At 41.7% G+C, this 22,267-nt stretch overlaps 1 protein-coding gene across 2 annotated transcripts; it reads left to right on the top strand.

Moving 5' to 3' along the window:
- Positions 1-51: 51 nt before the first annotated feature.
- Positions 52-14,138, top strand: LOC116728917 (A-kinase anchor protein 10, mitochondrial-like). Of its 2 annotated transcripts, none has more exons than XM_032577261.1 (15): positions 52-298; positions 3,137-3,184; positions 3,903-4,088; positions 7,080-7,550; positions 8,109-8,207; positions 8,314-8,398; positions 8,507-8,630; positions 8,906-9,042; positions 9,745-9,889; positions 11,143-11,316; positions 11,447-11,553; positions 11,977-12,059; positions 12,647-12,699; positions 12,859-12,951; positions 13,071-14,138. In XM_032577261.1, the coding sequence occupies exons 1-15, from the start codon at positions 277-279 to the stop codon at positions 13,074-13,076; spliced, it is 1,833 nt and encodes a 610-aa protein (XP_032433152.1). In that variant the 5' UTR covers positions 52-276; the 3' UTR covers positions 13,077-14,138. The 2 variants fall into 2 exon arrangements, with proteins under 2 accessions (XP_032433152.1, XP_032433151.1); XM_032577260.1 differs by having other exon boundaries at positions 11,444-11,553.
- The last annotated feature ends 8,129 nt before the right edge of the window (positions 14,139-22,267 follow it).

The following is a 22,267-nucleotide window of genomic DNA, read 5'->3' as shown; positions in this document are numbered from 1 at the left end:
ATCTTCCGACCAGAGCGGGCAAGTACTTCATTTCCCACAATGCTGCTCCCAGAAGCAGCCCGGAAGTTAGTCGTTTATTGACAATATGGCCACCGAGCTCGGCTTGGATTTGGGGATAATTTTGATTTGACAGCGCAGACCGGAGGAGATTCCGAAATAAAACCGACTTCCGCCTCAGGAGTGTACGGAGCCGATGCGTTTGAATGAAGGGATTCGTGGCACGTCCCTGGGACGGTGATAGTGAGCAGAGGAAGCGTCCAGAGTGCGAAACCCGTCATGTCGTTTTTTAAGAGGAAAGGTGAGGAAGAAGCTCAAACTGCTGATCTGCAGCGTTAGCCGCGGCTATCGGGGAAGAGTCCCGCCGAGGACGGAGAAGCCCACGGCAACATGACAAGAGATGCGATTAAAAACAGGGGGGTTTAAAACGGACAGGGACCCCGGGGTGGTGGTGGTGGTGGTGGTGTTTTCCTGCCGCCGCTAACCTGCTGCAGTGGCGCGGTTAGCTTAGCGGTGGCCTCTTGGAGCTAACCAAACCTGTTGTTGGTCTGGTTGGCACTAAAGCTGCCTCGTGCTGTCAGCTCGAAACTACTCGCGAGCTGCATCGCTGTGTGGAGCCTCTTTCTGCATCACTTCTAGCTCGTACAGCTGTCGGTATCTGCACGGTGGTCAGATGTGGAAATGTATGTAGCATGCTAACTTTAGTTTCATTCAGTCTCACTGAGCTGAGTGCGCACAGACTTGTCACCTGTCATAAAGTGATAAGGCGTGACTGCAGATGTTGCACTCTTTGGGGCACTTTGTAGTAAATACTGTTTTGTTTATAACGAGAGGAGCCTGACATGTCTTCTATGCAATACACTCTTGAACAACACCAGGGTTTAGAAATGGCTGACCACTTTTCACATTTTAATCTGTCTGACGTTAGCAGTTGCATAATATCAAATATTTCTATAATACAGGTAAACATCTCCCGGATTACCTTCAGTAACTGAATGTGTTACAGAGTATCTCTGTTAGATCACTGTAGTTTCAGCTCGTCGTTGCTAACTAACTATGCAGTCTTTCTCAGCACGCCATCAAATTGCAGTGATTGCATGTTTCTTTAGAAAACCAGCCCAGTTAGTACATCTTTTTTATCCTAACGAGTGAGACGAGTGGCTTTTTCCCCTTCTTATTGGTTGCATCAGAGTTGCTGACGCTGTTCGTTTGCAAAAAAAAGGAGGAAGTGTTGAAAAGACAGTGGATGCTCTTAGCAGTGATGGTAATCAGGACTGACAGGAAGCCAGTGGCTCCGCTTGTTGGGAGGTCCAACTGGGCATACAAGTTTTTTTTGTTGTTTTTTTTTTAAATAAAAGGAAGTTACTATTTTTAAAAAAAATGTATTTATTTTTATTTAAGTCATTTCAAACATTTTACATCCGGGGTGTCCAAGTCCAGTCCCCAAGGGCTGGTCTGTGGGATGTTGTCTATATTGCTTATAGATCCTGACTCAGCTACAATCTACAGCAAACTCATGTCCTGCTCCAGCTGATAATGGGAAGCAATTTCTGAAGCGCTAGACCCAGGGATCTGGAGCTCCAGTCCTCGAGTGCAACTGTTCTGCAACTGTTGGATGCATCTCTGCTCCAACACACCCGAATCTAAAGGCTGAAACCTCCTTTTCATGTCAGCAAGTTTTGCAAAGATGTGGTCATTAACCATTTGTGCATTTGCAGAACGGTGGCACTCGAGGAGTGCCAGACCCATTTTCTAGGCTATAGTGGGGTGAACCGATTGATGGGCCCAGATATTTTTAATTTTGGGCGATCGGCCGATACCTACACGCGAAACCGATCTTATCCATCGATCCCATCTGCCTCCGCAAAGGTCTGAAAATTGGCCACCAACCCCATTGCTCAGCTCTTAGAATGAATTGCTAAGTAGTAGGTAGGCCTGTCACAATAACAAATTTTGCTGGACGATAAATTGTCCACAGAAGTTATTGCGATAAATGATAATATTGTTGTTTGAGACTGTTTCCCAGTAATATAATGGTAATGGCATAATAATAACACAAGAACTCATTCTCTGCGATCAATAAACTTTAAAGTCTAATGAATGTTTTACACTGGAACTGGAAGGCATTTTAAATATCCAAAATAAATAAATAAAACAACAGAAATAAATAAAAATTAATAATAAAGGCTCTATTAATAAAACTGTCCTTTAAAAAAGGGCTAGTTGAAACCAAAGCAACAAACTGAAGACTTTTGTCATCCAGTTTTTGGTGGAAAGCGAGAAAGAAAGAGAAAAATAAATCATTCAAATGGAAATGATTGAGTTTGTTTAAATTTATCATGTGATTAATTGATTTATTGCTTATTGTGACTGGCCTATTAGTAAGATAATATATCTCCCTGTTGTTCCAGTTATTCATGTGCGGACAAAGCTTAAGGAAATTGGTGTTTTGCTTCAAAAACGTAACTCCTTAACCTCATAAAATGATTGACTTAGGATTCGGCTGCCTTCTGTTCAATCATTCCTCATGCACACAGACATCAGGTCATTTTACATTCAGAAGTCTTCAACAGCCAATGCAGTCTCTCTTTCTCTTTTAGTGTCAATATATAGAAACCCAGATTTGTTTAGATCCACACAAAATAATCTGGATGGAGGGTTAAACAAGTTGGGAGCAAGGGAATAGGCCTGGATTGTCTGAAGAATGCCATGGAAATTTAATTAAGAGTCACTGTTAACTAGAGATGGGAGACTTAAAAACACAGACAGAAATTAGTTTAGTCAGGGATTCTCACGCCGATCATTCAAAAACACCTGGTTCTATATAAGGTTTGATATAAGGCTTGGTTTGATGAATATTTTAGTTCTTTAGAGCTGAAAGGCCTTTAGGGATAAATGCTGCATAAGTTCCCATGTCGTACATGATACATTTTCTTTTGCAGTATCCAGCATATCAGATTCCCGTCCGTGTCATCAAGTAACTAGATATTGTTTTCCTGCGTTGCTAATGCCGTCGCGGCAGCCCCCGTCTCCCTTCACCGTGCATCTCCATTCTGTCCAGCTGCTCTCACCTTGTATCTTGATCCCGAGTGTTTACACCTTCAGTTACACGTCGCCTTTTTTATCCTTTTCTCCACAGCCAAAAGCAAGGAACCCGAGAGAGTAACGGATGCTAAAGTTAACAAAGGTGAGTTCGTCTTTACCTCCGGCGTTGTAAAGTATCACAGAAGAGGGTTTAAAATGGAAAGTGTGTCGTGAGAAGCTTGTGGAGGTGAATAATATTAGTCGTTTCAGCCCTATTCAGGAGGATAATAGATCAGTTTGCATCCAAAGATATTCATGTTAGAATGGACCAGAAGTGAGAAAACCTTGTATCCACTTTAGCTCGGTGCTACTCTGTGTTGGTCTGCACACATGAAATCTGCAGAAGTTACATTGAAGCTTGTGTTTGTGAGATAACAACATGTGAAAAAGTTCAAGGGGAATGAACGCTTTTACAAAACAACTGAATTGTTTGTTTGCTTTGGAAGGGGTTTTAAAAAATGAGTCTTTGAGTTTTTATGTAAGCATGGAAGACAACCTTGGATTTTTACAGATGTGATTTAAGAGAGTCTTTAAGTTTTTGTAGGGTTAGGTTTGCTCTAGTTATTCTAAACAGAGTTAATGTATCATTAGGATCCAAGCTCTTGCTATCAGTGAAACACAAAGCAGTCAGTCAAACACTGCACAGTTTGTCCTCTCAGGCTTCTTTTTATGGCCTGCGCACACTAAGAGCTCTTTCAAAAACACCCACAATCAAAGGCTTTGTCATCCACGTCACACTGACGTCACCTGGTCGGGTCACTTTGAAAACATCGCTGTAATTTTTCAGCTTTATTAAATTTTTTTTTTTTTTTTTGACCCAGTTCCAGTCAACCCTCACTCTCCTTCACACGGACTGAAGAACCACAATGCCGTCCTGGACGCCGCCGGGCCGAGCCACGTGGCCATCAGTGCCATATCAGCCAACATGGACTCCTTCGCCCGGGGCCGCACCGCCATCCTCAAGAAGCAGCCGAGCCACATGGAGGCAGCGCACTTCGGAGACCTCGGTACGCAGCAAGCCTTTCTGTGTTTCCGTTACACTTGAGATGACAGCAGATGGATGAACACGGAGAGCGAGAGACGTGTGGCAGGCAAAGAAAACAACAACAAAAAAATGTTTCAATGTAATAAGTCTGTGATTTAGCAGAATGACGAAATGGCAAAGTTGGTTTTGTTTACAGAGGTGCTCTACGCAGTCCAGAAAACTCTGGCATTTTATTGAAGTATTGTTAGTGAGAATGGGAACGGGGAGGAAATGCATTATGGAGAAAATATTATATAACGCATTTTTCTGGTCTGTGGTTTTAAAGTCCCATCCGTCCATCCATCCATCCACCCACCCACTGCCATTTAGCCTTACTTTGTTCTTATTCCACACTTTATTTCTAAAGCACTTGAAAATAACCACCACTGAACTGAAACTGAAACTAAAAGTCTGAACTTTGAACACCCTCTGAAAAGAATCCAGAAAATGTTTAGGAACGTTGCCTGCAATTTAAACATACGTCTAGCCAAATAACGGCCACTAAAATCTGAAGGAAATTATCTTAAAGATTGCTTCTTTCCCAAGCTAGAATCCAGTTAAGCTCCGTGCAGGCAGGCAGTTCTCGGGCAATGTCCTTGCAGATTGCCTGTGTAAGTTTCTCGTCACGACGGCAGCATCTTAAACATCCCGCTGCGTCGCTCAGCTGTCTCCATTCCTCTATAATTCTGCCCGAGGCGCTCGTCCGTCGAAGCACACCCGCTCATTCTGACAACTGTCAGGTAAACTTGGCCCTGACGCACCAGTGAAGCAACTTGTCCACCTTTTTTCTTTTTGGGAAAAAAACCCAAACTATAATTAGGTGGCTCCATGTCACCTTCTGGGACAGTTGCAGTAAGCATCTGTGTGCCTGACGGAAGCGGCAGACGGGAACTGCACTAGCTAGTCTGGGTGACTCAAAGGTGGAGGAACCTGTGCTGCAGCCTGGCGCGCTCTGTTGTCACTAGATTGTGTTTGTAACAAAGGGAAGAAAGGATGTGAGGAAAGGTGGAGGGGACTGCTTTGGTTATTTCATTCTTAGGTTGCAGCCGGTGATAAGAGTTCAGACTTGAGAGACGGGATTCTAAACAACAACTTTCTTTGCCTTATTGTTGTAATTAAAACAGTGTTTTACAGAATTAGCATGTTAGATGCTATATCATGAAGAGCTTTTTGTTTTATAGAGGTAGGAATTGGAAGCAGAAGAATATTTAGAATGAAAAAAGTTGACGAGTTCAAATTTTTCAGAAGCAGCAGACATGAGGGACGATCCTCCAAGATGACTTTGATTTAAGATTCAAGGCAGCACAGATGGTGGGGGGAGGGTAGCATTAGGTAATATGATTGAGTCAAAGTCATTTTGTCTCCTTTTCAGATGAATAGTAAAATTTTATTTTATTTTACTTTTTGGGGGATTTTCTATATTTGGAGTCTCATGTGACTAGATCCTCCTAAAACTGACTTTGTGTGATTTCTATCCACTGTGAACTTGCAGATTCTTGACGGTGTTGAGAGAAGATTAAAAAAAAAATTTTTTTGGTATGAAATTGCAAAGTATAAGGCCACCTACTGGCCCACCTGTGAACTCCTCCCTCTGAATATTCAACTTAAAAACTGGTGTGAATTCCCAGGCCTCAGAGACTGGGGTCAATAACGCAGCGTGATATGGAAATGTAGACGCACCAATCAGAGTTTTGTCGATATTTTGAAGACGATACAAATTTTAGTGGATTCAGACTTCCCTTTAAGAGCTTTTAATGGAACAATATATTAAAAGGAGCATTCAAAATGATTACTTCTAGTAATCCCACCTTCATAGATCATTCAGGATTTATTACAGGAACATAGAAGACACAGGGAGGTTAGCATGGTTAGCATGGTTAGCATGGCTCACAGTATCCAGGTGTTGGTTAAGGTCAGGACTTTACTTGGGGTCACCAATCAACTTACTTCAAAAATGAGCAGAATAACAAAATAATTCATGGCATTTTTTTATTGAATTGGTAAAGTATATTTTAGGGATGCACTGCTATGAAAATTTGGATCAATATATTGATATCCGATATTAGAATTGCCATTAAGGCAGATGACACGTTTACTGATAATGTATAATGTATATTATTTATTTATATTTCACTCCCTTTCAACATCTTGGAGAAAAAGACCTTGCTGATGACTTCACCACTTCTTCTTCTTCGCTTCAATTAAATTACCCACAATCCTTTGCTGCATTGCTGTCACTGTCACATGACCAACATCCTCCAGAATGCTTGACTGTTGTGTCAGTAAATAATAACACTTCATCACAACAGTCAAGCATTCATGAAACTCCTTCATGTTCATAACAGGTGTTATGTCAGTCTTATGCACACCCCTTCAAATAAAGTGTTACTGAATATTCTTTTGGAAGTATTTTCAATCAATATTGATCATGTCTCTTTCTCATATATTTTTTTTTTTAAGGTTTTGTTGGCTCTAGTGGCCTTTATTTGAAAGCAGTTCGACAGGAAAGAGGGTAATGAGAAAGGGGGAAGACACGCGACAAATGTTGCCAGGCCGGGAATCGAACCTGCGACCACCGGCACGAGGACTAAGACCTCGATAGGTCTTAGTCCTATCGAGGTCTAAGACCTCGATAGGACTTAGACCTCCTGTGGTGGTCTGTGGTGCTGCGCCACCACAGCACCCCCTTTCCCAGTATATTTTGTTGTTTTATTTATTATTCCTAGTACGATGTTAGAAGATTAAAAAAAAAGGGCTAGCAAATTAGAGCACTTTGCTGTTTCAACTTCCATTGTTTTTATCCACACAGCTTGAATGAATCAAAGGCACCTTGACATGTCATAGACAATACAGCATTCTTTTAAAAAGCTTCTTTTTAAAAGACTTTATTGACTGTTGTTAAAGACCTCACTGATACTGAACAGGACGGCATTTTTAGCGGTGTTCCTAAACTAAGTGAACTTGTTCGTTCCAGGGCATTCCAGCGTGAATTATCTGCCCCCGGAGACGCGCTCTCGGATGTCCAAGACAGTGGACCAGGTCCTCAGAGACAATGTGGCAATGCCCCACTTCCTGCACTGCATGGAGCACCGGGGCGCCGACCACCTCGTTCGGTTCTGGCTCGAGGCCGAGAGCTTCCGCTCGGCCAGCTGGTCGCGAGTCCGAGCGCAAAACCTCAACTCCGTCAAACACAGCTCGCTGGCCGAGCCGGTCCCCGTCTCTCCAGACGGGCCAGAGCTCGATCAGAACACGTTCAATGACCTTGCCCTCCACAACAGCCGTGGGAACCCGTCGCCGCTCTCCACCCGGTGGGACTCGTTGAGCGGGGAAGGCAAGCCGTCTCGGGCGGAGACCCCCAGCACACAGCCACCTTCCAGGACAGGGACTCCCTCTAAGGGCCATCCCAACAATACTCTGCGAGACTTCTCAGACACACTCATGAAAAGTGAGTCCACTTAAAAAATAACTGTTTTCACTGGTAGTTGTTCAATTGATTAGTCTGTTTGTGGAAGTGGCTGATTTTTAGGCGATTAACTGGATAAAGAAGTCGGCACATTCTGCAGATTTTTATACAATATTAGAAATACATTAAAAGATGCAATAAATACTTCAAATCTCTTTTAAAAGAAGAAAATCTTTTTAATAAATCTGAACCGGGTGAAGCTAAATCTATTCCACTTGGACAGTTTTGACTTGATTACCGCTATGATTATGTTGGGAATTTTTTCCAGCAAATTGTCTTTTTTTTTTTGAGTCTGCATAATCCAGTTAACGATCAGTCGATTTCTAAATGAATTGCTGACTATTTCAATAATCAATTAATCACAATTAATCATAATTAATTGGATGAATGACAATTATATGCAATTAATTGAATTAATCACAATTAACCGCGATTAATCACGATCATACGATTTATCGTGTCAGAACTACCCAGTGAAATGAATGGACGTTTGTGCTTGCAATGTGGCAGATGATGAGCTGCGGGTTTCTGCGTTTGCAGGTATAGAAAAGGATGCTGTTACCATCTTCACCAAATACATTTCTCCAGATGCTGCAAGACCCATCCCCATCACAGAGCAGATCAGAAACGATATAGTCGGTAAGAAGAATAACAGACGCAGAGCTTCAGTGGCTCTCGGTGAAACCTCTGGTTGAAGCCATAAAAATGTAAAAGAAAAAAATTCCCCTGTTCTCCTTCCACTCAGCTAAGATTTGCGGAGAGGACGGCATGGTGGACCCAAACTGCTTTGTCATTGCGCAGTCGGTTGTCCTCGCCATGCTGGAACAACAGTGAGTTTCTCTCTTCCTCTTCTCCAACACTTTTCACCGTGAGGCTTTTTTTTTGTGACATCCTCGGTAACGGATGTCTCCGCCTCCCTTGTGCCCTTTGATTTCCAGGCACTTTACCGAATTCCTGCGGAGCCACCATTTCTGTAAATACCAGATTGAAGTTTTGACGAGTGGCTCCGTGTTCCTGGCTGACATCTTGTTCTGTGAGTCAGCGCTCTTCTATTTCTCAGAGGTGAGTAGGCCCAATTTTCTCTGGCTTTCTCACCTTTTTTTTCCCACACAGTGTGCGCCTCCCGGTGACTCCATATTTAGCGGCGGTCCTCAAAAGCACAGAGGCTTTTGAGCAACAACAATAAATCACACACACAGACAAAAACAAGTCAGAAAGACATAAAGAAACAAGGATTTCTGCTCCTGCTGTGTACTAACCTGCTATCAGAGCGATCCTGCAGAGACGCCCTGTGTTTTTTGGACTTGTTCATGAGTTCCATGTTCTCTCATTGACAGTACATGGAGAAGGAAGAGGCGATGAATATACTACAGTTCTGGCTGGCTGCGGATAACTTCCAGAACCAGTTGGCTGCTAAAAAAGGCCAGTATGACGGCCAGGAGGCTCAAAACGACGCCATGATCCTCTATGATAAGTACGAATTATTTGTGCTTCTAAAACCCTAAAAAGCTTCGAGTATGTTTTTTCTGACAGAAAAGCACAATGTCATTTATATATACAGTACAGACCAAAAGTTTGGACACACCTTTTAATTCAATGGGTTTTCTTTATTTTCATGACTATTTATAAGGCAAGAAATCCCACTTATTAACCTGACAGGGCACACCTATGAAGTGAAAACCATTTCAGGTGACTACCTCTTGAAGCTCATCAAGAAAATGCAGAGTGTGTGCAAAGCAGTAATCACAGCAAAAGGTTGCTACTTTGAAGAAACTAGAATATAAGGGGTATTTTCAGTTGTTTTACACTTTTTTGTTTAGTGCATATTTCCACATGTGTTATTCATAGTTTTGATGCCTTCAGTGTGAATCTACAATGTCAATAGTCATGAAAATAAAGGAAACTCATTGAATTAAAAGGTGTGTCCAAACTTTTGGTCTGTACTGTATATATACGTATATATATATATATACGGTATCTGCAAATATAATGTATTTTATCCCTCGTTTTTTTCACATTTGTAGCAATCAAATTGTCCTTATTAAACATGCGCTTATGCTAAGTGTTTTTATTTTTTTATTTTGCTTGAATTACTGCTTTAAGTTTAGTGTCTTGAACTGAGCACAGTTCATGCAGTTTAAAAAAAAATAAAAAATTTAAATTTTTCTTTGTCCAGGTATTTCTCACTCCAGGCTACCAATCCTCTGGGCTTCGGCGACTCGGTACGGATGGAGATCGAGTCGAACATTTGCCGGGAGGGAGGGCCGCTCCCCGACTGTTTCACCACTCCTCTCAGACAGGCCTGGACGACCATGGAGAAGGTCAGAGTCTCTGATGACGACGCGCTCGGGGCGTCAGAAAAAAAAAAGTTAGGCGCACCCAAATTTTCTACTTCTTGCAACAAAGCGCTGTCAGTAAAGGCAGTGTTAACTTGTACATGACTAATTAATTTAGTAAACTTACATTTTTGTAATTGTACAAGACAGAAGTGTTTAAAGTGAGCAGAAAACTTAAAGTTAAAAACATTTTAGGATAAATGAAACGATGGAATAAGAGATAATCTAAATTATTCCTGCAAATATTTTAGGGCTAAATGTCTTATAAAGACTTGAGACCGAGCATTTTATTTCGCTGAAGCCATTTTTCTGATGACGAATTATATCTGACATGAACTTAACTTCAACTTTGACTTTTAAGTTGCTGGATGCTTGTAGTTCTAGTTGCTGTGAAATTTAAATGAAACCATAACCGGTGATTAAAAATAAAACGTGTGTGGTGCCTGACAGTTTCAGTTTTAAGCTTTTAATTAGAATCTGGTTTGAAATTAGGAGGTATGATTTAATAAGCTTTGTCTTCTTCCTACTCCTTTTTTTTTTAACTGGATATGGAAGTTTTGTTTTTATGTTCAATTATTATGATAATTTGTTTTGCAAAGCCCAAAGTGCAGAATAAAGAGAAGACATAAAACAACATTTAAAACGTATAAGCTCAATCATATGCAATAAAAAGAACATTTCAGCTGACTGGGTCAAACACTATTGAAAACGGGTGTATTTTTTAAGAAACTTAAAAATAGGGAGAAAAGACGCTTCTCTAATATTTAAATGCAACAAGTTCCAAAGTTTGGCAGCCACAACAGAAAGATTTTGATCTCGTTTCAGTTTTTGATTAGTTTCTACAACCAATTAATTTAATAGATCCTTCCTCTTGAGGTTTTCTTTTTCTTTCTCTCTCTCTCTCTTTTTTTTTTTGAGGTAATTCTGGACCTGTTCTGGGTCAAACACTGCTTGAAAGTTCTCCACAAAGTTGTGCTGGTAACTTGACAGGATGTGAAAGTGGTGTAAATATTTTTTTACAAGGCACTGTATTATTTCCTCACTTTAATATCTAAAATAATCAGTTTCTCTGAAGTTCAGTATCGATTTTTCTGAAGGTTTTGTCTTGCGTCACTGACGAATCATGCAGTTCTAACAGAGACGCCTGATCGTCTCCACATGAGCGTTGAAATCTTAGAAAACGATGAGCTGCAAAGGCTCGTCACTAATGGTAGTCATCCTGTTTTGGAACCGTTCAGGTGTATTTGCCCGGCTTCCTGTCCAGCAACATTTACTACAAATACCTGAGCGACCTCATCAACTCGGTGCGGGGCGACGAGTTCGTGAACGTGAGCGGTCAAGGTCAAGGTCAGGGCGTGCCGGCAGACAGCGACCGCTCCGGCTCGAACGCCGGCGAGAGCTCCCAGGTTCAGGTGAGCTGCGCACGGCTGACATTTTCAGCCGCCCTGCTGGGTCACAATAATGACGACGAGGTCGCGATCGTTCCGCTGGTCTTTGTCACATTCATGAAGATGAATTCCTGTTGTACCCTCGTTGCAGCAGGGAGCCAAGAAAGCAGCCATCAAGATTTTGAAGAACTTCGACGAGGCGATCACCGTCGACGTGGCCAGCCTGGATCCGGAGATGCTCTACCAGCGGCCGTACGCTGGGTGAGTTCACCCATAAAACGAAACTTTCCAACTCTTGTCTCTAAAGTGAACTGTTAATGGTGTTGAGGATTGTTTTCACTATCGATTCAAAGTCCTGCCACTGATAGTAATGGTTCTGATGTGTTAAAAGATGAAGTATTTCTTTGTTTGTCAAAGCGATACCAAGTATGACTTTATAAGATGTTCAACATACCTGATTTTAATTTTTGTTATTTTTTGTGTTGGCGTTTTCATAAAATTACTACTTTATTCTTTATACTACCCCCACACACACCCCCACACACGCGCACACACCCACACACACACACGCACACCCACACACACACACACACACACACACACACGCCCACACACGAGTGTGTGCGTTCAGGCCTCCTTTCATCCCCTTTGCTCTTCATCGGCTCCTGTCTTCTGCGTTCTCAGAAAGATGACTTTCGGAAAGGTGAACGAGTTGGGTCAGTTCATCAGAGAGGCCGAGCCAGAACCCGACGTGAAGAAATCAAAAGGTACGACCCTCAAACGTCCTTCCTGTCCCCCTCGTTTTTCGTTCAGTGGAGACCTTCTTCTCTGTAGCGATATATATATGTATTAAAACTTTATCTCCCCGCAGCTCAAAGTCCTATGAAATATTTAAGAGATTTTCTGGAGTCGGAAAAAATGAGTTTTCTGCTCTTAAAGTCAAACAAAAGCCTTTAAGTCCAAAAGTAGAGATTCTCAAGGTTTGGCATATGTGTGAAATTAAAATATTTTGACTTTGACTTGACTTTTGCCTCACATTGTTGTAGTTTAGATAAAAATAGCAAACCACGTTGAAGTCCGTACCTAATTAACCTTTTGAATATTTGGGGCAGAAATCTGCTGCTGACTTATGCTCTCTATCCAATAAGATAAAGCTTTGGTGTTTTTTGTTGGGTTTTTTTTTTTGCAAAGAAGAAAGAGCAAATGATTCAGTTTCTTGCTTATAGAGGCACTTATAGAAGCTTAGAAATGATGACCAGCCATGAACTGTAAAGTCAAACGTCCCGCTCTTGAAATATTCATGTCATAAAAGCAAGTTTCGTAGGTAATAAACGGCTTTCTTTTCCCTATCAAGGTTCCATGTTTTCTCAAGCAATGAAGAAATGGGTCCAGGGCAACTCAGACGAGGTGAGATAAGAAAAAAAAAAAAGCTGTTAAAGTATCATCAATGATTCATATAGCCTTAGTAGATGCTCTTCCACATGCTGTGTTTCTATTATTTATTTATCAATTTTTTTGCTTGTGGTATTTATTTTTATAATAATAATTAGTTTTTTCTTTATGAAGGCCCAGGAGGAAATGGCGTGGAAGATCGCCAAGATGATTGTCAACGACGTCGTTCACCAGTCGAACCACGACAGCCCCGGCAAATCCACCAAGGTACAGAAGCCGCCACAGGATTCTCAGTAGAAATGTGTGTGTGGGCGCGTGGGGGTGTGTGTGTGTGTGTGTGATGAAAATAGATATTCCGCTAAGTGTTTTCTTCTGTCTGTGTGCAGCTATGACCCTACTGAGGAACCAAAGGACAGTAACTCCCTGCAGACTCTGTCTATCGGCTGGATTTACGCCGCAGTGAACTGCTTTACCGCCCCTCAAAACAAGAACAAAGAATTTTATCGCCTCCCCGTTTACCTTATGCTTGTGTGTGTGCGTGTATTTGCGTGTGTGTGTGTGTGTGTGGCTGTTATTACGGGCGAGTGTTAACGCATGGACCGAGACAAAACTTGAAGTACTTCAATCTTCTATCTCCAAAACACTATGAAGATGCACACGAGGGCGCTCGCATTAAGACACTCCTGTAGGAAGACATTCAGCACGTGTCCAGAAGGAAGCAGCAGCATTTTGATACTACGGTTTATTGCTTATCTCGGACCTTTGGAGGATTCTACTAGGACTTCATTAAATTCACTCCCACACAGCACCTTTTTTTTTTTTATAAGCATTCCTTGTTTTTACGTGAGTTTCTCTCGCCTGGGTCTACCACTTAGAGCCAATCAGCAAGTTTTCGAGTCGTAGTCACAGAAGCAGCGTGGAGTTGTTTACTAATTGAAGCTGTTCCGCCCCGGCCCTTTGCGTACTGTAGAGCATCTCGCGATGTGACTGTGAATCAGGCAGGCGAAGAGCGGATCCAGTTCTTGGACTGAACATCTAGGCACCTTTACGGAACGATAGAATAATACTCCAGCTATGTCAGAAAACTCCAAACTCCACGTCCTTAAGGTTCTATACATATATATATATATATAGATATAAATTCTGGTTTATCCCTTATATGAATATTTGTCTTTTTTTTAAATTGTAATCTTAGTTTTTATACATATATAAGCATTGCTGACACAAAACTCAGTAATGAATTGACTGCTAAACTGGAAGGTGTGCTCAGTTAATTTTATTTTATTTTTTATTTCTTTTGAGCCTTACCTAGATGTGGAAAGGAACCAGAAAAAAAAACTCTTGGTACTATGTACCACTGTTTTTGACATGTATGTGTACTTGATCTATAATATATTTAAAATGTGTTTGATTCAAAGACAATTACTATAAAACATGTGGTTTTTTTTTTCCTTCCCCTGTTTCATTCTTTGAATTGGTTAGTCAGATGTGCTCTTTTTAACAGAATGCTTAGGGTTTCATTTTTTAAGGATTTTTAAAGATTTGGTATTTGAAGCAGAAGTATAACAGTGATTTATCGTGTCTGACCACATGGGGGCAGTGTTGGCTGCACTGTCATGGGGTAAAGCTGGAGAAAATGCATCATTTTACTTCTCTGGCTTTTTAAATATAGGAACCAGGGAAACCTATGGATTGTAAAAGTAAGTTTGTGTATGTAGCATAATTCATACAAAAGAAAAGAAAGTACAAGTATTAAACTTTTGGAGAAAAAAGATGGTAATTTAAAGATATTAAAGGCGATGTTAAAGAAGTTTCCTTTTTCAGAGCAAGAAATTGCAGTTCAGAAATGTTAAACCTATGGTGAGCAAAGAAACGTTTGTTTAGAAAACATCCTTTTTCAAAATGTCTTCTTTATGTTTAGCGTTAAAGTTTTGGTTTATACTTCAGGGTTTCACAGATGTTTCATACCAAATTGGTGAATGGTGGCGTATTTTGGTCTCACTTCATTGAAAGCGGTTCCATCTGGACCAGGGTTTGACTCCAGTACTACAAATTAATCCAAAGTATTTGCCTGTATATCTGCTATTTTCCCATCTTTGTTTTCCATACATATTTTTCACTTGTATCTCTTTCAGTAATTACTGATTTGCAGCCACCTGTACTGCAAGTTGAATCCATCATTTAGCTAACTGCTATGATGTGGGCTCATCAAATCTATTTGATGATCATTTTCAGTAGAAGCAAAACATCACCAGGCCTAGAAACTCATCTTAACGGGATGCGTCAGTGAGATTGTTTTTTTTGTTTGTTTTTTTTTTAAATACAACTTTAATTGATCTTTGAAAATGAAATGTGGGTATTGAAGCTAAGAAGCAACTTTGATATTTTACTACATTTTCCCAAAAGTCATGCAGTGTGAACTCAAATATGGAACTGTTCAATTACAACCATGCAGAATTTAAGAAAACACCTTTGAGGGAGAAACATTTACAAATATGCTAATGAAGAGGAAGAAAACCACCAATGAGCTGCTTTATGCCTCGTGATGTCACAAGAGGCTTGCGTATACTAGTTTGGTTTTCGAAAGGAAAGATTTTATCTTGATTAATTTACAACTGGACAGAAGTGCAACGACCATGACACGTTGTTTTATTTGAGAGAAGCAAGTGATTTTACGGAAAGACCTAGCATGTAGCTTTAAAGCTGGATTTCCTGGACCTCGCGCCACCTTAGCGATTGGATTTTACTTTGAAGGTCCGAGGCGGAAGCTTCTCCTTTACCAAACGTCAACTTGGCGTTGTTGAGACTCGACTGAGGCGAGTAGTGCGAGCAAAGTAAGGCGCTGTCGGTCCTGAGGCAGAGGCAGCATCCCGCGGGTAGACGGGGGAAGAGTCCACCTGTGTTTTCAGGTGTTTTCCTGCTTCCCGCCGCTCCTCCACCTCCACCTCCACTCCTCCGCTTCCAGCTCTTTTTTTTTTGTCTGTGCAAACATTTAGTGTCACATTTCGCATTGTGGCAGCCCGAGCGAGCGGAACACCTGACTTTTCCTGCATCTTCAGCTTCCACCAGCTTTTTTTTTTTTTTTTTTTTTTTTTTTTTTGGGTTTTGTTTTCTACAGACCAGATGTCCTGGGGACCCGCGGAGCTGCAGCCGCTGATGTTCCCCACCACTGACCGTATCCCTGCTTGTTGCTCATGTAGTGCTGGACAGAGGGAGGAGGACAAGTTGAAGTCTCGCTCCTGAAAGGCGGCGAGCTCCAAATGCATTGGCTCCTGGGTCGGGAGAAGAAAGAAGACGAAGCCGGGTTCGGGATCGGTCTGGGTCTGTCCTCGGGTTCTCTGCCCCAAGCCGCCGCCACCATGTTCAGCTGCGTGGGCTGCTTCTGGGTGCTCCTGTCCTCCGCCCTGGTGGCCGTCTGCAGCTTCAGCTTCATATCCCCCGCCTGGATTGTTAAGGAGCAGCTGAGGAGCGGTCACCAGCATCATCAGCACCACGGCGCCAAAGACTCGGTGAGCTTCGGCTTGCTGTGGCACTGCTCCGAGTCTCTGGATCACATGTACCGGTGCTACACCTTCGGGGGACTGGGCAAATTTGCAGAGATCCCCTCCAGCTCCTGGCAGGTAACAAGGCATTACACACCCTAACATGTGGTTGGAGGAGAGGTGGGTATGGCGCGGCAGCGTGCATCCATGGACAGGTGCGCAGTAGCTGTGTATATATAGGATTCTGTCCAATCCCAGTTTTACACTTTCTGATCAAGAAAACTGGAAAAAAAACAAACAAAAAAACAACTTAAAGTCCCGATTTTTATGAATATTTATTGAATCTCCTGGTTAAGATGTGTAAAAAGCCTTAACTCCTTTTTCTACCAAGGCTAAGAAAAATTGCATCAACATAAAATCACGCTGAAAAATGTAGCAGAACATGATTTAGATGCCTCTTTTTCCTCTTAGCCTCTGTTCAAAAATGGGAAACACAAGAAAACATGCCATTCAGCTGAGTGAGAGGGCAATGTTAAATTTCAAAAGTCAGAAAAAGGTTTCGCGAAGATAGCTCCTCGCCTCAAATCTGCAGTAAGTTTGAAGCTGTTGCTAGGAGAGGACCTCTGGTTATCTCGCCATCATCTGAAGGGAGGTAAGAGAAAATGTCCGAAGCTCAACCTGAGTGGCTGTCAAGTTTCCATGACAACCATTAGATGCTATTTACTAAGCAATTGTTTCAGAGACATGCCAGGAGATTTAAAAAAGAAGCATTTTCTGTCCTACCATCACAAACGTAAACATACGCAGGTTGCCTCACTTGACAGAGATGTTAATTGGAACAACTTGGTCAGATTGAAATAGGATAGAGCGTTTTAGCAGCAGACGTGGTGGATCTGGTGGGAAACAGAGAATGAATACGTGGAGGTTCTGTGGTGCTGTGAACTCCGGGTAACCTGTTACGGTGCGTGGCATCATAAACCTTTTGCAAAATATTAGAAGATTCTAGTTAAAAACGTGATGCCGTCTGCAAGAAAAGTAAGAATTCATTGTTCTTTATATATATATATCTTTTTTAGCACAATGATTCAAAACATATGATGGAATGGCCAAAGATGACTCTCCTTGTTTGCAAATTATTTGAGGGAAAGTGTCAAGTCAAGTTTGCTTGCATGGCATCCTAGCAACAAGGTAGTTCAAAGCGCCATAAAACAATGCAGTGACCAATAATGAAATAAGAAATAAAGATTACATTTAGTCAAAATCATCAAGCAAATGTACATCAAATATATTGATCAATGCTCCAATTACTTCAAATCAAATGCAGCTCTAAGCAAGCGGGTTTTTAGCCTTGATTTAAGGAACTCGGTTTTTCAGCGTCTTTGCTGTTTTCTGGAAGTTTGTTCCAGATTAGCAGAGCGTAGAAACTGAATGCTGCCAGGAGTACTGTCCTATATTATTTTCTTACATGGATGTTTTCCAAACTAAATTATTTTTTTATGTGATATTAAACTCTTCCAAAAAAAAAGCATATGAATAAATTTAAATCAATTAATCGAATCAATTCTTTAGGGCTTTTTTGCACATCTTTATCCAAATTTCCTATGTGTGCCAGACTAAACCAAGCATCTCATAAAGCTGTGTGCTTCTCCTCCAAAGTGTTTTGTAAAGGAAAAAAAAAAAACAGTCAAATTTAGGATAATATTTTGCCTTTCAGTCAGGCAATGCATTGATCAGGAAGAGGGTCTCCGGCACAGCACGCCTGGAAACAAACATCAAAGCTGGGATGCAGGCAACAAGTTGGCAGGCGGCTCTCTGATTCAGCTGCTCTCTCACCAGCAAGGATTTCAAAATTTCTCTCCCGCAAATCCCGGTAAGGGGTGTCCAAGCGGATTTAAATAGCTGTGCAGCTTTATCACATGTCAGCTAGCGTCCTCGCAGACAGGACGGCTGGGGGGATGAACATCAGCATCTGATCTCGTTTAGTTGAAATATGTCTGCGTGAGAATGCGTTGGAAATGCGTGTGTTAGGCAGAGTGTGAAACCTTTACGGAGCACAAACACTGAGCCCTGACAGCGGGCTTGCATTTCGGAGGCAAGTTTCAGGATAATGTCATTAGTTACTTGAGGCTGTTTTTATTCCATCTCTCCCCCCTCCAGTTCTGAGCGCCAGTTCTGGAGTTATAATTTATGTATGAAAGCAAATTAGCATTTGAAAGGGAATTATTAATAAGTCCTGTTTGTGCAGTTGTAGTTCAAACATGTCGGGGTACAAATGGACAAATTTAATTCCTCGGTTTCCTCTTAAAGGAAAGTCGGAGTGAGGAGTGAGGTCAGGTGCTCAGCTGACCGTGATGCTCCCACTGCTTCGGCACTTCGTTTTAACTTTGCTAAGAACGAGGCGAGCTTCGGTTAGATTCTCACAGTGCGACAACCTCGAGTGGAAATAACACGGTTTCAGCGGATTACACTGTCAACACAAAGATTTCAAGCAAAAATGTGTTTTTACGTTACACGTGGAGCATAATCATGAATGTATTTTACACCGTAGCAAACAATAAATTGCTGAATTGATATTCTCTGTGAGTAGGAGAACAGGTATATACAGTAACAAGTAGGGGAGGGGCAAGGCATCAATATTCTCTACTAAATATAGCCGGAGAACATTGAAAAAAAGTTTTATTAGTGATGGGACTAATAAATTAATTACACGGTCTATGATTAATTAATTGTATTTTATTCTAAAACTATACATTGGGAAAATATTCAGTTCAAAACGTCTTTCAGCACAACTTGCACGCAACAGTGTCCCATCACATAGTCTTTTGAAGCAAAAACTCCCTGTAGGGCAGGAAAATGTTTTTTCATCCGTTGATGTTTTTGTGGACGTTGCTTATGTGTCAGATTTACAGGCGTACTGGAAACACTGTACAAAGATTCCAGTCTGGGACTTTTGTATGTAAAAAAAAACCCCAATAAAAAAGCTAATTGCATTGAAATTTTAACACATTAAAATATGTCCTCAATTAATCATAATGAACGCATTCAAGTCCCATTCCTCATTTTTATTAGTTTAAAACTCTCTTTTTAAAACTTTGATGTCAGAAATCTGCTTTTAGAACTTCCAACAATCTCACAAAAATCACATTTCAAACGTTTACGGTCATTTCTTTGACTTTGCGGTCCCAGGATCCCATGTCATTATCACCACACCACCGTGCTTTAGAGTTGCTATGGTTTGACTGTTTGCTGATGACACTTGGATATTTCTTTTTATTCAAAAGTAGCATGATTTTGGTTTAACATTGCAACTTTGTCCAGTTTTGCAGAATGTTTATGAACTATTGAGATCTAATATTGCAAGTTGAATCTGTCCTGACATTATAGACAAGAAGCTTCCAGCTTCAGAAAAGTAAATTTGATCTTTTTTTTCTGATTGTACCAAAACCAAGCCTTTAAAATGTGTTAGTTGATTTTCAACCAAACATGCAGGGATGTTTACTCTTAACCTTTCTCCCAACTCATCTAGAATCCATCTACCTGTTACTTCTCAGGGATTTTCATGTTCTGACTCATCCTAACTACCAACCATGCTTGGATTTAGTTCAGTGTTACACATTTGGCTAAAATCGAGGGTGATTTAATTATTCAGCCAGTGTTCAGTGTGTTAATCCGTGCCCCTCCCTTGTTATGAGCTTCCCTCTGCTTGGTGTGTTAGCGAGCGTGAGGTTGATGGAGCTGCTTTCCTGCGCGCAGCGACTCGGGCCCATTACGGCGCGGGATCCTGATCCCACCGCCATCAATAAAGGTGAAGGGGCCATTAAGTTTTCATCAGAAACACTTTATTACTCCACCACTCCTCGGTGACGGGTTTGTCCAGGCCTTCTGTTTCCAACTTGTCAACAAACCGTGGTCCGAAGCACAAAAAAAAAAAGGCAAGACAGGCCGTGCACAGAAACACCAACTACTGGGTTCTGCCCGTGTTTGTGCTGGCGAAGGGAGACAGCTGTCAGTTTGAGGGCTGTTGTCTTTATGAGGACAATCTGAAAAGTCGGACCAGGACGGTGGATGGAGGACTGAGGCTCCCTGGGAGGCTGGCCTACTTGTGCTCTGCTTTCTTTCTGTTGTTATTCCATGTTGTCAAAAGCTTTCTGTTGTTTTTTTTTTTCCTTTGGAAAGCTCTGCTGGGTTTCTGTGCCGCTGGCATTCTGGAGTGCAGGGCAGAAGGGCAGAGACGGGCTGGCAGGGAACTACTGTCTCCCGTGAAACGTGACGCGTTCACATTGTTGTTTTCCAGAAAGTTGTGGAGAAGTTTAAAGCAGCAGGTTTTGGAGAGCAGAGCAGCACACAACTGCACACTCGCCAAGCCACACTTATCCATCTGTATCAGGTGCTGGCAACCTTCTTTGTCCGCTCTACTGTGACTCTTCAAAGCCAAATGAGACATGTTTTTGATCGTAAAAACAATAATAAGAGGTGCTTTTTATAAAATATTTCCATAGTTTACCTACAACAGAAGGTCACCAATGCTGCAAGGCTTAGAAGTCATTTCATGCCTTGTTATTTAACTCTAAAATATGTGGTTTATATTTTTAAGTGAGCTGGAAATCTCTCGTGTAAAACTGGAGAAATTTCCTTTAGCACTTTTAGTTATAGTGCCGAACTCAGAATCTTTAAAATCGGTAATGCCAGGCTTTACACAACATGTAGATTGGAAATTTGTCACCACAAAACCCTGATTGGTGCATCTCTATTAAACTAAAACGGCTAAAGAAGCTGACCATAATTAGCCTCTTTTAGTTTCCTCTGCGGTGTTCGATGTCCTATCAGAGCAAACTGCAAGTATTCCAGTAGATGCTATGTAATATTTATATGTGGCCTTGGAGACGTGGGTGTTTGCTTAAAGTATGTGTGCTGCCAGGGCAGCTGGCAGGTGGGGCGTGTCACCTGGAGGAGGTGTGCTGCGACCTGCTGCTGGGTGCAGCGAGGTGGAGAACGAGTGAACCTGCCAGCAGACATTTTCACCTTAACCCGTTAACAGCTTACGCTCCTCCAACTGCTTCACGAAGCTGGATTAGTTTGGCCTCTACAGCTGCCAGCCCACACTCCAACGTGAGTCGTAGCTGTGTGTGTCTAAGGGTCGGCTTGTAGCGGCGACGAGTGGTGGCCCGGCTCCAACAGCACCCACTGGGACGTGTTCGAGTCCAACCTCGTCTTTTGCCTGTCCGCGAAGAAAAAAAAAACGCAGCACGCCAAAGCCGAGCTCCTGGGCTGTGGAGGAAAACGTTATCTTGCTTCCCCTGAAATCCGTCACGAGGCAGAACCGGCGGCCCGTGTTGTCTACCCCGCATGCCAGGAAGATGAATTGTAGACGTTACTGGAGATGTTTCGCCGCGCCTAATTGCCAGCTACCTATGAAGAACACTTACTGGTGCATAAACCATGCTAGACGCTCATTTCATCACTCAGTGAGCCAGAACTACTTTTAAGTAGGCAGATAACTCATTTAATAAAATTCACTTCAGAATCCTTTGTCTGGCGGCAGCACAGTCTTTGTGTTTGGCCTGATTCATTAAATCAATATGTAGAGAGGATTACACTGTAAGAAATGTTTGGAGGGAGCTGCATTCATCTGGTTTTATTACCAACTTTTATTTTTTGATTATTTTTTTGATCTTTGATTACTTTGTTGTGGATTAAATGGAAATGCTACATGGTCTGTGTTATTCGTGTTCTTGCTGGCTGTTTGGATGCATACACTTGGATGAAGGTTAAAGTGAGTTTCAGAGACTTGGCTCTTCTAGTTATCTACTTTAAATGCATTTACAAGATTTTCCACTCATTTTTTAAACTGTATTTGTGAATACCTTTGCTGTCTTCAAGAGAATGGAAATGTTTCATAGTCCTAAAATGCTTTGTGGATGTCGGAAGTGCTATACCAATGTGGTATTTAGCAGAAGCTAAAGCTAATGTGCTAAATTCACCATGTTGATACTCACCAGGGGCCAATCAGGCACCATGTCATAACTACATCGCCACCAACGGGGTCAAATTTGTTCAAACTGCATGGTTGTGCTTCAAAAAGTGAATGTTTGTAACAGACC

This window comes from Xiphophorus hellerii, chromosome 11, assembly GCF_003331165.1.
Source record: "Xiphophorus hellerii strain 12219 chromosome 11, Xiphophorus_hellerii-4.1, whole genome shotgun sequence".
Lineage (NCBI taxonomy): Eukaryota > Metazoa > Chordata > Actinopteri > Cyprinodontiformes > Poeciliidae > Xiphophorus > Xiphophorus hellerii.
Note: the sequence above shows the minus strand (reverse complement) of the source record. Positions and strands in the feature narration are given on the sequence as shown.